Raw genomic sequence first — 14307 nt, 5'->3', positions numbered from 1 at the left:
AAAGAATGTATATGTCTTACAGTGTGTTGAAAGATTCAAAATGTAACAGAACATTAGTGAAGACAGAATAAGGCAGAAAAGGATCTCAAAACCATAAGTCCTTGTGAAAATACAGTCTACTCCAAGGTGAAAATTCTTAATTTTAATTCAACACTGATTGTGACCCCCTGCCCCCGCCCTTCTTTCAGCAATCCTACCAGTGGCAGGCTGTGTTCTATCTTTTCAAGGAATGTCCAAGTCACTAACAAGATATCTGCATCCTACTATTCTGGTAGGACGAGTCAGTCTGATTATCACTTCTGCCACAAGGACCAGCAAACAAACATCCACTGAAAAGCAATGTCTTTTCTAAGGTGACATAACAAGCCATTTATAAAAGTAACTTAAAAATAGCTCCTACTCTTAGACTTACTCAATTAAGTCACATTTTCTCTGTGACTTAATGGCTCCAGGTCTTGCTCTTACTTCATAAATCACAAGCTCAAGCTTGGGAAAATGCTTCCAATTACATCAATCAATAAGTTTTTATTGACTGTGCACAATCAGCCTAGTGCTACACCAAGTGCTGTGAGAGCCAGGTGCTTAATGTGAGGCCTAAACCCATCCACTGCTCTGGCACTATTTCATGCTTTATAAACAGCCTAGACCCTTTCTCTGGTGGTAACTCATGGCTATCAGCTGGCATTCAAGGGCCTTGCGATCTGGCTCAAGCCTACCTTTCCAGTTACTATTACTATTTTAAATCTTCTTCTACTCCCATTGTCCTACCATGTCTTGTTTATTTGTGTATGTCTATATTTGTATTATTGCTTCTCCTCCCACCAAGAAACCCCTCTTTGCTTGCTGAACAATTAGCCATTCCTTATGACTTATGTCAAATCCCATGGAGCCTTGCTCTACCCTCCTCCCACCAAGAAACCCCTCTTTGCTTGCTGAACAATTAGCCATTCCTTATGACTTATGCCAAATCCCATGGAGCCTTGACTGTTGTTGGGAGTGCTTTCTTTGAATTGACTACAGGATGGCTTACTATATCAGAGGACACTCTGTTATCATTGCTCATATCTAGTCTACAAACTCATGTAGGATCAGAATCATCTCTTATTGGTGGCATTCACTATGGTAACTTTCTCATACCAAAGGCTGAAGTAATGTCTGTTGAATATATAATATTGGTAGAAGAAGTTGTAATTGAGGTGAATCTTTAAGAACAGGAAAGATGAATTAGGACATGGAGATAAATTTGTATGTGGGGAAAGCCTAAGCAAGGGACAGAAATGAGAAAGCACGAGGTTCTCCCAGGGAACAACAAAGATTTTAGCTCACCCTGAAGCTTAGACAACATGAATGCTAGTTGTGGTTTCTGAGATCAGAAAATAGACTACAGACTTAGCCTTAAACTTTGCCCTCCAAAGTAAAATTCATTCTGTAGGCACTGGATACCCATTGAAAATATCTGAACAGAGAGAGATTATCAGACAAGTCATTGGAAGCAGTACGAAACACATAAGAAAAGCTGGGCCTAGAAATGGAGTTTCCAGTAAGAGATCCATTGCAACAGCACAGGGAGAAAAGAGGAAACAAGAGCCGAATTAGGGAAGTGACTTTGGGAGCAGAAAAGACATTACAGAGGTAGGATATGGAAACTTAAAAAATAATGATATGAAGGATACCCCCAGTCTGAATAACTCTGAGAATGGTGGTTCCACTAAAAATAAGTAAAGAAATGAGAGAAAGAGGACTTTTGGGGAAAAACATTAGTTCCATTTTGAATGCCTTTACTCCAAGGTCTTGTTAACACAGTCAGGTGAAGATATCTAAATGGTAAGAGAAAAATAGTACTGGAACTCAGAAAAAACATTGGAATGGAAGGTCTAGGCTTGAAAATTATCAGTATGAAGCTGACAGCTTGAGCCAGTAGAATGGAGGGGGTTGCCAAAGCACATGATGTGGATAGAAGAGACTAGGGCCCAGGACAGATCCTTTGGCAACGTCTATAATTTGAGGGTGGCAGAAGTGAGACAGAGTGGTCAGGGAGACAGGAGAAAACATAGATCAGTACAGTGGCATAGTAGCCAAGTGAACTAACATTTAGGAAACTAACAATGAGAGATACCAGGTCACTTACCTTGTTGAAAAGATGAAGGTTAAAAGCATGAAACTCAGCTGAATAGAAAATACTGGAGGAAAAAAAATTGAATCTAAATTACCATAAAAAATAGCATCTGTAGCATATTTACTGGTATGCTTAGTTTTATCTGAAACTTATGGGAACTCAAATAGAAAAACAAAAGAATAAACCAAACCAATGGACATTGCTTAACTGATAGAATCATTTAAATTAGTGGAACTCAACCTGTTCTTATTGACAATATCCCCAGACACAATCTGTAATATCTACTACTCAGGGAAAAATCTAAAGCCCCCTTTGATGTACACTTGGTTATTTAATTTGTTCAATTTAAAAAGAGATGATTTATACAATGAATATTTGTAGCAAATAGCAGAAATATAGTAACACATAATATATATATTGGAATAACATCTTGATTTTAACAGCAAAAGATTCTTTGATATTATAATATCAATAGATGTTGTCCTTGGTATTATAGGGTAAATAGAACAAAAGGCTGATTTTTTGCCCCTTAGAAGTTACCTGCATCTTATAGTCTGCTGCTTCTTAAAATGGAATGATATTACTTTTTTATTAGAAAATATGATACAAATATTCACATTTTAAAGAATGCAGCCAGATTATTTTACTCATAAAATAGTAGTACCATATAAGTCCTGTTTTGAAATCACAATAGGGGGTAAGATCAGTTTAAAATTATAATAAACTAAGTTGGTGACAAAGTACTCAATCTAACATTTGAATCTGACAGATATTAAAGCTCTTCTTATCTGACTTCGACTATTGTAAATAAGAAAATGGTGCATCAGACATAAAATACAAAGGAGATTAGATCATAAGTACATGACTGCTGTCTTTTTAAAGAACAAATACACAAGATAAAGTTACTGAGTAAATATAATATGAAACTAAGTATTCATTTCTAGTCAGATTAATATTAGGAAAGAATTCAGAGAACAGAAATTGCTACACGTGACTATTGAAGAGACTGAGGGGCAGCCCGGATATACCATCTTCCAACTTACTGATGAACAGTATGAGAACAAGGCTGAATTTATCCAGGTCAATATTTGGGTTTGAGAACGTGTCACAGAACGTTGTATAGATGATCATGAGGAGCACACAGCTGCTGATAGCACCAAAAGGAGGTTTCTTTCTTTCAAGCCAATCCTTGATGAATCTTCGGACAATCTGAAATACAAAGATCAACAGGTTGCCTCTTTTCAGAGATGCAGGGAGTTGAATTGGGCATCACAAAATGATTCTGACAGCAGAAAGACATAAAGGAAAGAATAATTTGGATGATGGCCACAGTGGATTTCAAAGCTTCCCTGCCACACCACTTTTCTTCTGGGGAATTTGACATTTGTAGTGCAACTTCCACTGGGTGTCCATAATGAGAGTATATTTTCAACTGCATTCAAATCCATCCTTAATCATGCCAAATGCTCTTTGCTAGCTGTCACTGAGACATGCCCATTAAGCGTCCCCAAAGTTTATCTCCTCTGCTGATCCTAATGGATGTGTGTAATTATCACGGTCCCCTTTGCCTCAACAGACAATTCCAAGTGCAACTTTGGGAATCTTAAAAATATGACATCTTCAAGAATTTCAAGACAGTATATAATCGAAAGTGATCCATGGAACATATTAATATTTAAAATGCTAGCAATGCACCAGAAGTTTTTAATTAAATTATAACTCATGCTTGAAAAGCAAAAGTGCATGTGTTGTGGGAGTTTAAATAATTCAAACTCTGAATATCTAGAGTTTTTGTGAATCCAAAGACAAATGCCATTTGCATGCTTTTAGAATTCCAGAATTAACACTTGAAAATGAATAAATCTGTCTTAACTTTCCTATAACAGGATTAGTGAAATATAAAGTTATAGAGCAATCCTTGCTTATTTTAAAATCATATCAGATATTTAAAATAAGAACAGTCTGAATATACCGGTGATAACTTTCGTTTGGACATAAAAGTGAATCACTGTACTTAAAACCTTGTTTCATTTTTGAAAGAAGCTGTACAAACCCTATCATCAGGATGATAGTTGAGACATACTAAGTTTTGAGTCACTCATTATCCTGCATAATTGAACATGAGATTTCACAACAGGCTGAATTAGCATGGATCCATTAGCAATAATGAGGTCAGGGAACTTCTGATAAGGCTGATGGGGTTCTGTCGTCATTTACTCTGTCAATAAAAAGGCTTAATTCACAATATAGCATATCTTTACAAGTACTCAAGAACAAAACAAACTACTCTCAATAGAACCTTTGAATAAATGGCTATTGGATCAACTTTAACCGTTCTCAAGGACTTACTAAGTGAAAGAGTGTAAATAAAAAGAGTCCTTGCAGAAAGTTGACCAGTTGGTACCAGGTACGGGTACAAATCTTTGAAGGTTGGGTGGGTGGGAATGAAGGGGAAAGTGTGTTATATATAGATAAATAGTGGTTAATTTTTTTTTTAAAGTAGCACTTGTAATTAAAGTTACAGATGGGTAAAATACAGTGGGAGTGTAAATAAAAAGAGTCCTTGCAGAAAGTTGACCAGTTGGTACCAGGTACGGGTACAAAACTTTGAAGGTTGGGTGGGTGGGAATGAAGGGGAAAGTGTGTTATATATAGATAAATAGTGGTTAATTTTTTTTAAAAAAGTAGCACTTGTAATTAAAGTTACAGATGGGTAAAATACAGTGGTTTTTTTGGTTTTATTTTGGGGAATGGGTAGAAGTGATTCCCAAAGCACAGTAATTTATCCAGTGTTCATTTCTTTCTTTAAAGTTAAAATGCAGCAGTGTATAGGAAAATAAAAGCAGTTCGTTACACAGTATTATGGACTAATGTATTAGGACACAAATTTTGGACAGTAGTGCTAGAGGTATCATGAAATACCCAGGTGACCCCATGTTCAGGTATGTCACCATGGGGGTGGCTGGTTATTAGAAGGCTACAGAAAGACTTAATTTAAAAAGTCATTTAATAATTTATCGTGTTTGGTAGCATAAAGCTGGTAGTTGCCCAAATTTAATACAACTCAACTTCTTCAGAAAAAATAAATAAATAAAATTAGATGGAATTATTGATATCAATGCTGTCCTTCAATCTTGTTTTAATGCACAATGCTTAAAAACACAAAGTTCTCTCTCTGCAACTGGATGTACAGAATGTATGATACTGATTCCAAAAGTACAAGTGTCTTCCTCTCCCATCACCATTACCCTTTCTAACAAAATAAACAAATAAATACGAATGAAGTATAACTTGAAAGTCAAAGCCAATTTTAAAAGCAAATCTGTAATCATTAATCAACTTTATAAGCGTCATTTGACTTAGTTAACGTAATAATCTCTTTCTTCATTGCAAAGTACTCAGAGTGTCATAGTAGTGTAGGACTCTTTCAATATGGCAAGAAACAGGGGCTCCCGAGTCTAGAATCTTCCTAGCCAAAATGCCTTTCTACTAAACATATCAGTGAGTTAATGCTGGATACTTAATTAAAGAAAACAACAACTAGAAAGCTGAGAACTGGACAGACCCACAAGTGAAACAATAGCCTAGGGAAAAGAGATTGTCTTTCACCATTTTTAGTCTTATATGTAATATTTGTCTGTTTTCTAAGTAAACCATTTTATATCTTGCCAGGCTCCATAGAATTTTTCCATCTTTCTCTAAAATTAAATTCATGAAGCAGCTCCTTTTGCACTCTGCAGCTAGAAAAGTGTTAAACTGTTTCATAAACAAAACTAGCTAAAGTAGTGTTGACATGCCTCAAGATGTGCTTTGGATATAAATTCCAAAAAACTTCACTCTAAGTTCGCCACTTACATTTTTATATGATCATTCTCCATTTGTTAACAATTCATGTCATTTAAAAATTCTCCAAACTTCTTTGCCTCAGAAATCTTTAGTAACTTATAAGAAACAAGACTTCATCAGAGATAGATCAACACAACCTGATATAGGTGCTTTGGAATTCTCTTTTGGGGAAAAAAATAATTGAGACAAGCTGGGAAAAGGCATTCTGGTGAGGTGGCCAGTTGTATTTTTCTTTAGAATTTATACTAATTCATTTGTCCTTGTAGTTCAGAGAAACGTAGGCATTCAAAATTAAGTGACAAATCCTCATTAACTTGTTTGCTTTTCCCTGTGAAGACAGCAGAAAACAATCTTCCATAGGAAGCCTTTTATTTTATTGTCTCACCTTAAACATTTTGATTTTCTTTCTTTTAAGTTAAGTAACAAGACAGGTTAAAGGAACACTTAAATTCAACTCCCTGTACTTCTAATAAGCTGAGCCACATATCAATTACTAAATGACTTCCACATTGGAAACCTGTAAAAATGACATCTCTTAGGTGAAGAACGCCGATACACTGAGATGGTTGTGAAGTATAATATCCGCCATTTCAATTTTCTTAATTTTATTATTTCCTTAGTTTTTCTTTTTTAATTCTGTCTTTACATTTATAGATTGATTTTTTTAATGTTGATAATAATAGTTAACATTTATTGACTGCTTCCTGTGTGCCAGGCATAGGTTCTGAATGCTTTTTGTGTTGAGGAAAGTTAGGTCTAGAAGCCAGGCAGTGACGAAGACCAAACTAGACCTCACATCAGAGTCAGTCAATAACGATTTCAAGCAAAAAGAGGTATTATATGGGGAAAACACAGAAAAATAAAATTCACTCTCAGAAACATAAATCAAAAGTTGAATGATAAAGCTTTATCGTCACTAAAAGATTATGGAACAGATATTCAGCTCATACTTCCTTGTCTTTTTCTTCTCCTAGTTTCCATTGTTTGTTTAACAGGTAATGACAAACTCTCATTTTAAAAGATGCATATAACAATCTTTAAAATGTTTATTTTCATAATTTGGCACCCATAGTTACAACAGGGAAACTAGCTACCTTGCCTGGCATCTGTTTTCTCTGTACTAGTGCATATGAACACTTCTAACAAGGTCTTCAAAGGTCACATCACACAGTTTAGGCAAGTCAATAGACTAAAAATAAATACAGTGACAAAGTAGGCAGATAAGGTTCTTGTTCTTATGGAGCCTACATTCTAACTGGAGTTAAATAAAAAGCAAAACAACAAACAAATAAATAAGAAACAGATAATGATACATACATACTAAGCAGAAGTTTAAACTTGATAACATGATAGTGACTGAGTGACTGCATGGCCACTGGAGAAGGAGGGGAGGTGGGCAAAGGTCTTTCTGAGGGGGTGGAAGGTGGCAAGGTGCTCCAGGCAGAAGAAATGGCCAGTGCAAAGGTTCTTAGGCAGGAATAAAGCTGGCATATTTGAAGCAAAGTCAGTGAGATCGAGTGTAATGGGCAAGTGGGAGAGTACTGGGGAAGTAAAAGGGCTTTGAATATAGAGAAGGTGAAATAATCCTTTTGAAGAGTAGAGAAAGAAACACTATAAAGAAGTAGAACAGGACTTCTGGGACTTAAATGACATTTTAAATTTGGGGTCATGAATTTAAAACAAGATGAGATTAAAATGAAGTGTTCTCTTAAAAGCAAAGCTTGGCTAGTCAGGTAGAAGTACAACTGGGCCTTTGTGAAGAAGTGAAATGCAGACAGAGTGAGGATAATGATGGACTGTGGAATCAGAGCAGCTCCACTGCATGCACGGAGTAGGCACAGTTGGATTTAATCAAGGTTGGGCCTGAGGAAATACACTTAAAGGAGAAAAGGGTGAAGGAGTTGAGAATATTTGCAAAAGAGTGATTATAATGATAGACTATAGAATCTAAGCTGGGTAACAAGGGAAGTCAAGTCATGAGGATGGACACTAATAGAAAGTAGTAGGGGCAGTTGATTGGGGGTCTTGAGGTTGAAGAATTACTGAGCAGAGCTTAGAAGGTGAGGAGGTGGTGGCTAAGAAGTGGGCTGCCTGAGGTTCATCATCAAGGTCAAACAAAACCTGCTGGCCCTATAGCATTTCTTTGAGCACTAGAAAAAGGAATCCCTTCTTCAATATACTTTACTTCCTCCTACCAGAACATCTTACTAATAATTATACAAATCTATGATGCAAGAAGGTAAGCACACTTCTTTACAATGTAGCATCATTGGGCACTACACAATCTATACAACCATAAGGGAAGACCCCATGAGGGTATGATCATAGGAGAAGGTGGCTGTGGTGGCACTGCCTGTCCTGGAAACCCCAGACCATGAAGATAGTCATCCTTCTTCATGGTACTGGATACCTAAGAATCATTCTCCTTGGAGCAGCACGTACATAATAGGATCTACTCATTATGTGGCTGTGCGGGGGCTCAGGGGCGGCAGGCCCTGAACCTCCCAGTAGCCCCTTTTATCCCCCCACCATGGGATGAGCAAGAGAGGGAACCGGTGGGATCACTCCTGCCACCCTAGTGGCCAGGAGAAACCGGGAGGAAGGTGAGTATGCCGCCCGCCTATTCAGCCCCACAGAAAGACACTCAGACACGGCCGGGGTTCCGTCAAGCAGTTCTGTTTATTTCACACAAGTACCTGCTTTTATAAGCATATGGCAAGGGGACTTCCTAACTTCAACCTATCATCTTAAAGGTCATGTGAACATGCATCTTGCTCTAATGCTTTGCTATTGCCATCACGTGGTGGAAATATCTTTTATCCAATAATTTTTTTTTTTTCCTTTTTGTCTTTTTCCGTGTCCGGCAACGGATCACAACCCTCAGTGTTGCCCCCGTACCAGACCGGGCCCGGCAATGGGATCGCAACCCTCGGTGTTGCTCCCGTGCCTTGCTCAGCCAGTGAGCGGGAACCGGTCTGTATGTGGGATCCAAACCCTCAGCGGGAGCACCACCACGCTCCCAAGCAGCGCACTATAGCAGTGCGCCACCGGGTCGGCCCCTTTTATCCAATAATTTTAAACTATGTCTTTCCTTGGCCACTCCCCGGTGGCTTCTATCAGGCGCATCTTTATCTCTCCTGTCCAGGCGAATGTTTTCAACAGATTACATACGTGTATGTGGGTGGGGTCGTGGCTAGTCCTCTGCCCCAGGAGGAGGTGTGTGGCCTCAACACCCCAACATGGCTGTATCCCTCCTGTTAATCCACCTGTGGGCCAGTTACAGCACGGTTCATCCAAAGACTAAAACCAAGGGAGGGTGCTGAAAATCTGGCTCTTCTTTCATATAAAATTCTGAATAACCTATTTTTCCATGAACTAGCATCCTAAAAAAAGAACTTTTTTTTCAGATTTGTTTTTCAGATGATTGCTAGGAAAGAAAAAAGTCATTGAGTATCTACTACATAAAGACCTAAAAATATTACCCTGTACAAATGGAGATCTAGGGAAAATGACTGCTGAGGGCTTTCTGAGAGTAAATTCAAAGTTTTCTTCAGTCAATCTTTTAAATAGAACTTACACTCTACTACTGAGTATGCTATTAAATACACCTATAAGTAGTAACCCATGGAGACTATTACTTAGGATGGAATAACAGATTCAGTAAATAAATATGTATTGAGTATCCACTACAAGCAAGGAGATAGAAGAATTAAGAAGGTATAGTCTTTGATTCCATGAAGCTCATGGATAAATTTTAATTTCTCCTGATAAATACTATGAATCAAGTACCATGGGACAACTGGAATCTAGTCTAGGCCAGGGAAGTCAAAGCAAGTGGCCTTGACACAGAAGGATATCTGCACTGAGTCCTCAGGAAGGAGTAGGAGTTTGCTGGCAGAAGAGATGGAACTAAGATCAAAGGCACGACACGCTGAACGGGCATGGTCAGGTGAGGGAATGGTGACCATGGAGCATAGCAAAAGAGGGGTCCACGTGAAGGGGAGTGGTGGGAGGTGACACTGGAGAGGCAGGTAGGGGCCAAACTGTGAAGGGCTTTATGGGCCACCTAAGGAATTGGCAACAGGAAGCCACAAGAGAAGTTTTTAAGAAGAATAACATGACCTGATTTGTTTTTTAGGACTACCCTGGAGGCAGTAAAGACATTGGATGGGAATTTTACCTTGTGTCTTACAGCAGAGACACAAGTTCGGGAGGTGTGATAACTTAGACAAGAGATGATGAAGTTCTGTCATCTTCTCCAGCAGTGTGACTGGGGCTGTAGGTGCCAGATGTGAAAAATTTCTGAGACAGAAATTATAGCATTTCGAGGCTTCCTGGATGGAGGGGAGTAAGGAGAGGGCAAGGCAAGACTCGTTAGTGGTTTCTGGATGTGAAGGCTGGGGTTAGTGATTATTAATTTCTAAGGGTATAATACAAGAAAAGGGGCAGGTATGTGAAAAATTTCTGAGACAGAAATTATAGCATTTCGAGGCTTCCTGGATGGAGGGGAGTAAAGAGAGGGCAAGGCAAGACTCGTTAGTGGTTTCTGGATGTGAAGGCTGGGGTTAGTGATTATTAATTTCTAATGGTATAATACAAGAAAAGGGGCAGGTAGATGCAGGCATATAGGTTTCCTTATTTGAAAAAAGCCATTAGAGTACTTTGATACCTAGAATACTTTTTAAAAACTACCTATACTATTTTTTGACTACCTTTATTACTTTGTAATTTACTGAATACTTTCCTACTGGGCATGCAAAGGATGAGCAATCTAACAATTCAGTATTCTCTGTGGATAAATATTCCTTAATTATATAAATTATATAACCCTATACATAAAAACTTGAATATCTTAGATACAGATTTTTTTTGTCCATATGTTTTAAGCCAGGCATTTATTCTTAACAGGGATGTTTCCAAGATCCACTAAGAGAACAATGTATGAGCCCCAAGTTATTATATGGAATTATTTTCAGGACCAAGGAAATTAAGTATAGATTTAAACTAATGCTATCCACAGCTTAAACTGTGTAGAGATGAGAAGGGCAGATAGATTTGGTTATGCCTCTGTAAGACAAAGCATGCCCCTTACTGATCACAGAACTCTCACTCATTCATTCTTTCACTCACTCATTCAACACATACTTATTGGGTGCCTACGGTCTGGGTATGTAATGGTAAACAAAACAAATAGTTTCTGTATTCATGAAGCTTATTGTCTAGGGGGAGAAAAACAGCTAACAAGCACATAAAAGGTAAGTATATATTATGAGAAAGGCCAAGAAAGGAATCAAACAGGTCCTTCAATAAAGAATAAGCAGGGAAACATATATTAGGTGGTTCAAAAAGGTCTGAAGTAGAGTCAAATGAGCAATGAATTGGGGTGGGATGGTGGGTGGAAAGACATTCTAAACAGAAACGATAAGCAGGAATTGCGGAAGAGTCAAGGAGACTAGAGTGCAGGAAATGTGGCAGAGGTTAGAGAGGTAGGCAGGGCATGGAAAGTTTATTCAGAATCCCTGTTACATGATCAACACTGTGGGAGAAGTATTTTTTTCAAATATCACTTAATATTTAATGAAATGGTATTCTTTGAGTGCTTTTAAATTTTCCCTCTTGATACTAAATTTAGTCCCTTTTCTAATTATAAAATTAAATCTAAGAAAATAACTAATGCATGTGTAGTGAGTGGGTGCTGTAGTTCTCCATCCAGTTCCATCTCTTCAGAGAGTGATGGTGGAATGAAAGATCTTAGTTGAGTTCCTCTTTGGGACATGGCCTCACTAAAGAGTGCAGACTCACCCAAGGTCACACCCTTCACGGGGGTGGGAGGGAAGCTGCATCTAATGACTGGTCAGTGCAGGAATGGAAAGACCAGGTGCCTTTGCCTTAAGGCAGGACAACTCTGAGGGGTCATTCCAGCTCCAGAGCTTCCCACAGAATCTACTGGGGCCTTTACTGGGACTGCATCATCCCCACCCTATTTTTTCACTCTCCCAAAAGTGCTGATCCCAAGGGTACTCTGCAGTAAGCTTCCTGCATAGAGACCCCTGTCTCAGAGTCTACTGTCCAGAGAACCTGACTTAAACAGCATGTAAATATTACATGTCTATACATACATTACTTTTTATAGTCAATATTTCAAGGAGTTGCTTCCTGTTTGTATTGGCAGGGAATTTGATAATGATGATGACAATGATGGAAAATATAGAGCATTTACCTGTGTCAGCCTCCTTTATATGAATGCATTATGAGCATTTCATTTAATCCTTACAACAACACTTAAGATAGGTGCTGTTATGATATTTAATAAATTGTGAATCTAGAGCTAGTGAGATTAAATGACTTGCCTGAGGTCACACAGCAAATAAAAGGTAGAACTAAGTCAAAATCTAGTTGCCCTTAAACTAAAGCCTGTGCTCTTAACCAGCCTAATATACTGTTTTCCTAAGACTCACTCATTTTAAGTAGTATGTTACATTCTGAAGTCTATTACTGTGGCTTCCTATGATTAAAAAACAAACAAACAAACCCCTTGCTTTTAAATTTGTATGTTTATAATTAAATTATATGCTTACTATTTCAGAAGTTAAAATAGAACTTTTTCTATTAGTCCAATTGAATAAGAATGAGAAAGGAAACTCTAAATCTAAGATCCAGTTATGAGAGATAATAAAATTAAATGTTTATTTTATCAACTACATGACCAAATGTTACTGCTATTGGAGGAGTCTATGAAGAAGCCAACCAAAGACAGATGCTTATTTCCAGCAACGGTCATAAATACTGAGACTTTATCAGAAGTTGCAGAATAATGTAGTGATTTTGATAGGTATTTTCAAGATAGCTACATAGCTCCAAAGAAGAGATAATAAATTTAAAAAATCAAGATTCTGTGCAGGGGTCCCTATATATATCTAACTGCAAAGCAGATTAATATTAATTAAAAAATTAAAAAGATGAGCATATTGTGATTGATGAAACCTTGTGTTTTCAGTCTGATCTTTTCATTTAATTGTTTCTTCCTTCTGAATAACCTTTATCTCAATTGCCTGGACATTACATAGGAATTCACAATTTGATTTATGAAGAAAAGGTCAGAGAATGGAAGACCTTACCTGTCCAATAATGAGAGGAACCACAACAGTCATAAAAAGCTGAGAAAAAATAGATGTGAAAGGCACAGAAGAGGATGAGCCAAGCTGTAAAATAAGAAAACAGAAATTAGAATTACTTAGAATCAGTTATCCAAAATTGCTGTTAATTTAATAATGCAAGAAATGAATTCCCTCACTTGTGCCCAAAATTTGGTAGTTATTTACAAAGAAAGAGCAAGTAAAGTTACCTCTAATTTTCTAAATATAAGACAAAATAAACTGTTAAGTATTTAATAGTAAAGTCATTTTGTGTTCATCCTGTCTATAACCACATATTTCACCTACAATTATAGTTTATGTGATTTCTATTTCATCTGTCTGGAGATATCTAAAATAAACAAGCATGTTTCATTCTCTTATCAAGATAATATTTTATTTATGCAAATGAAATAGTATCTAACTTTCCTTCTCCTTCAAAACAAAGACAATGAATCTTAGAATTTTTAGAATTTATTTCTACACAGGGTCTGGCAACTGGGAAATCCTTAAACATAACTTATTTTCAACTTAAAATTTCAATATACCTCATAAATTTGTATGCCTCAACACTGTTCATAATTCCTATTTTTCTCCTTCCTCATTTTTGGATTCTTTCTTTGCTAACCATTGCGATCTCAGCTTCATAAAGATTCTCTTCCCTGCAGCACAAGAGTGTTTATCTATGTACACAGTCACACACTCACAACAGCCTCCACCGCCAGGAACTGCCAAGTCTTCCTATTAACTTTCTAATGTTTTTCAAAACCTTCTTTTAATTTTCAGACCTCTCTGGATAAAAAACAGCCTGTTCCATACATGTTTCTTTCTTGAGTCCCTTTTGAATCCAGGTTCTCCCCAACCATCAATAATAATCTCCCTGGTCCTTGGAACTTATTTTCATCCTTCCCCTGCAGACTGAACCTTATTTTTCAAATTTACCTGAGTTTAATTAAACTTGGACATATCTTTTGGAAAATAATTTTGTGAAAGGACATTGAGGTGGTGATAACTGAGGGTTCAGAATGTCAAACAAACCAAATCAAATATTTAGATAAATTAAGTCAGCAGCTCTGAATAAAATGATGTAAGATCAATGTTTTCACTTATTTCTGATTTCTACATAAGTGGTTTACCAAAATCTTTTCTCCACCCTGATATATTTTATAAAATTTTGTCCCCCGTCTTCAGCCTCAATCTATATGCGCTCAA

The 14307-nt window shown here is 37.3% G+C and overlaps 1 protein-coding gene across 1 annotated transcript in view; it reads right to left on the bottom strand.

The window, feature by feature from the left end:
- SLC10A7 (solute carrier family 10, member 7) overlaps nucleotides 1–13170 on the bottom strand; it is a 62225-nt gene extending 49055 nt beyond the window's left edge. Inside the window, exons 1-3 of the mRNA XM_008589244.1 lie at nucleotides 13081–13170; nucleotides 3160–3325; nucleotides 2129–2180 (exon numbers count right to left, since the gene is read on the bottom strand). Coding sequence (XP_008587466.1) covers nucleotides 2129–2180; nucleotides 3160–3325; nucleotides 13081–13113 — 251 coding nt within the window. The 5' untranslated portion in view covers nucleotides 13114–13170. The remainder of the gene's footprint in view (nucleotides 1–2128; nucleotides 2181–3159; nucleotides 3326–13080) is intronic.
- Nucleotides 13171–14307: the final 1137 nt, after the last annotated feature.

This window comes from Galeopterus variegatus, unplaced genomic scaffold (assembly GCF_000696425.1).
Source record: "Galeopterus variegatus unplaced genomic scaffold, G_variegatus-3.0.2 Scaffold5327, whole genome shotgun sequence".
Taxonomy (NCBI): Eukaryota; Metazoa; Chordata; class Mammalia; order Dermoptera; family Cynocephalidae; genus Galeopterus; species Galeopterus variegatus.
This window is presented reverse-complemented; position numbering and strand designations above follow the sequence as displayed.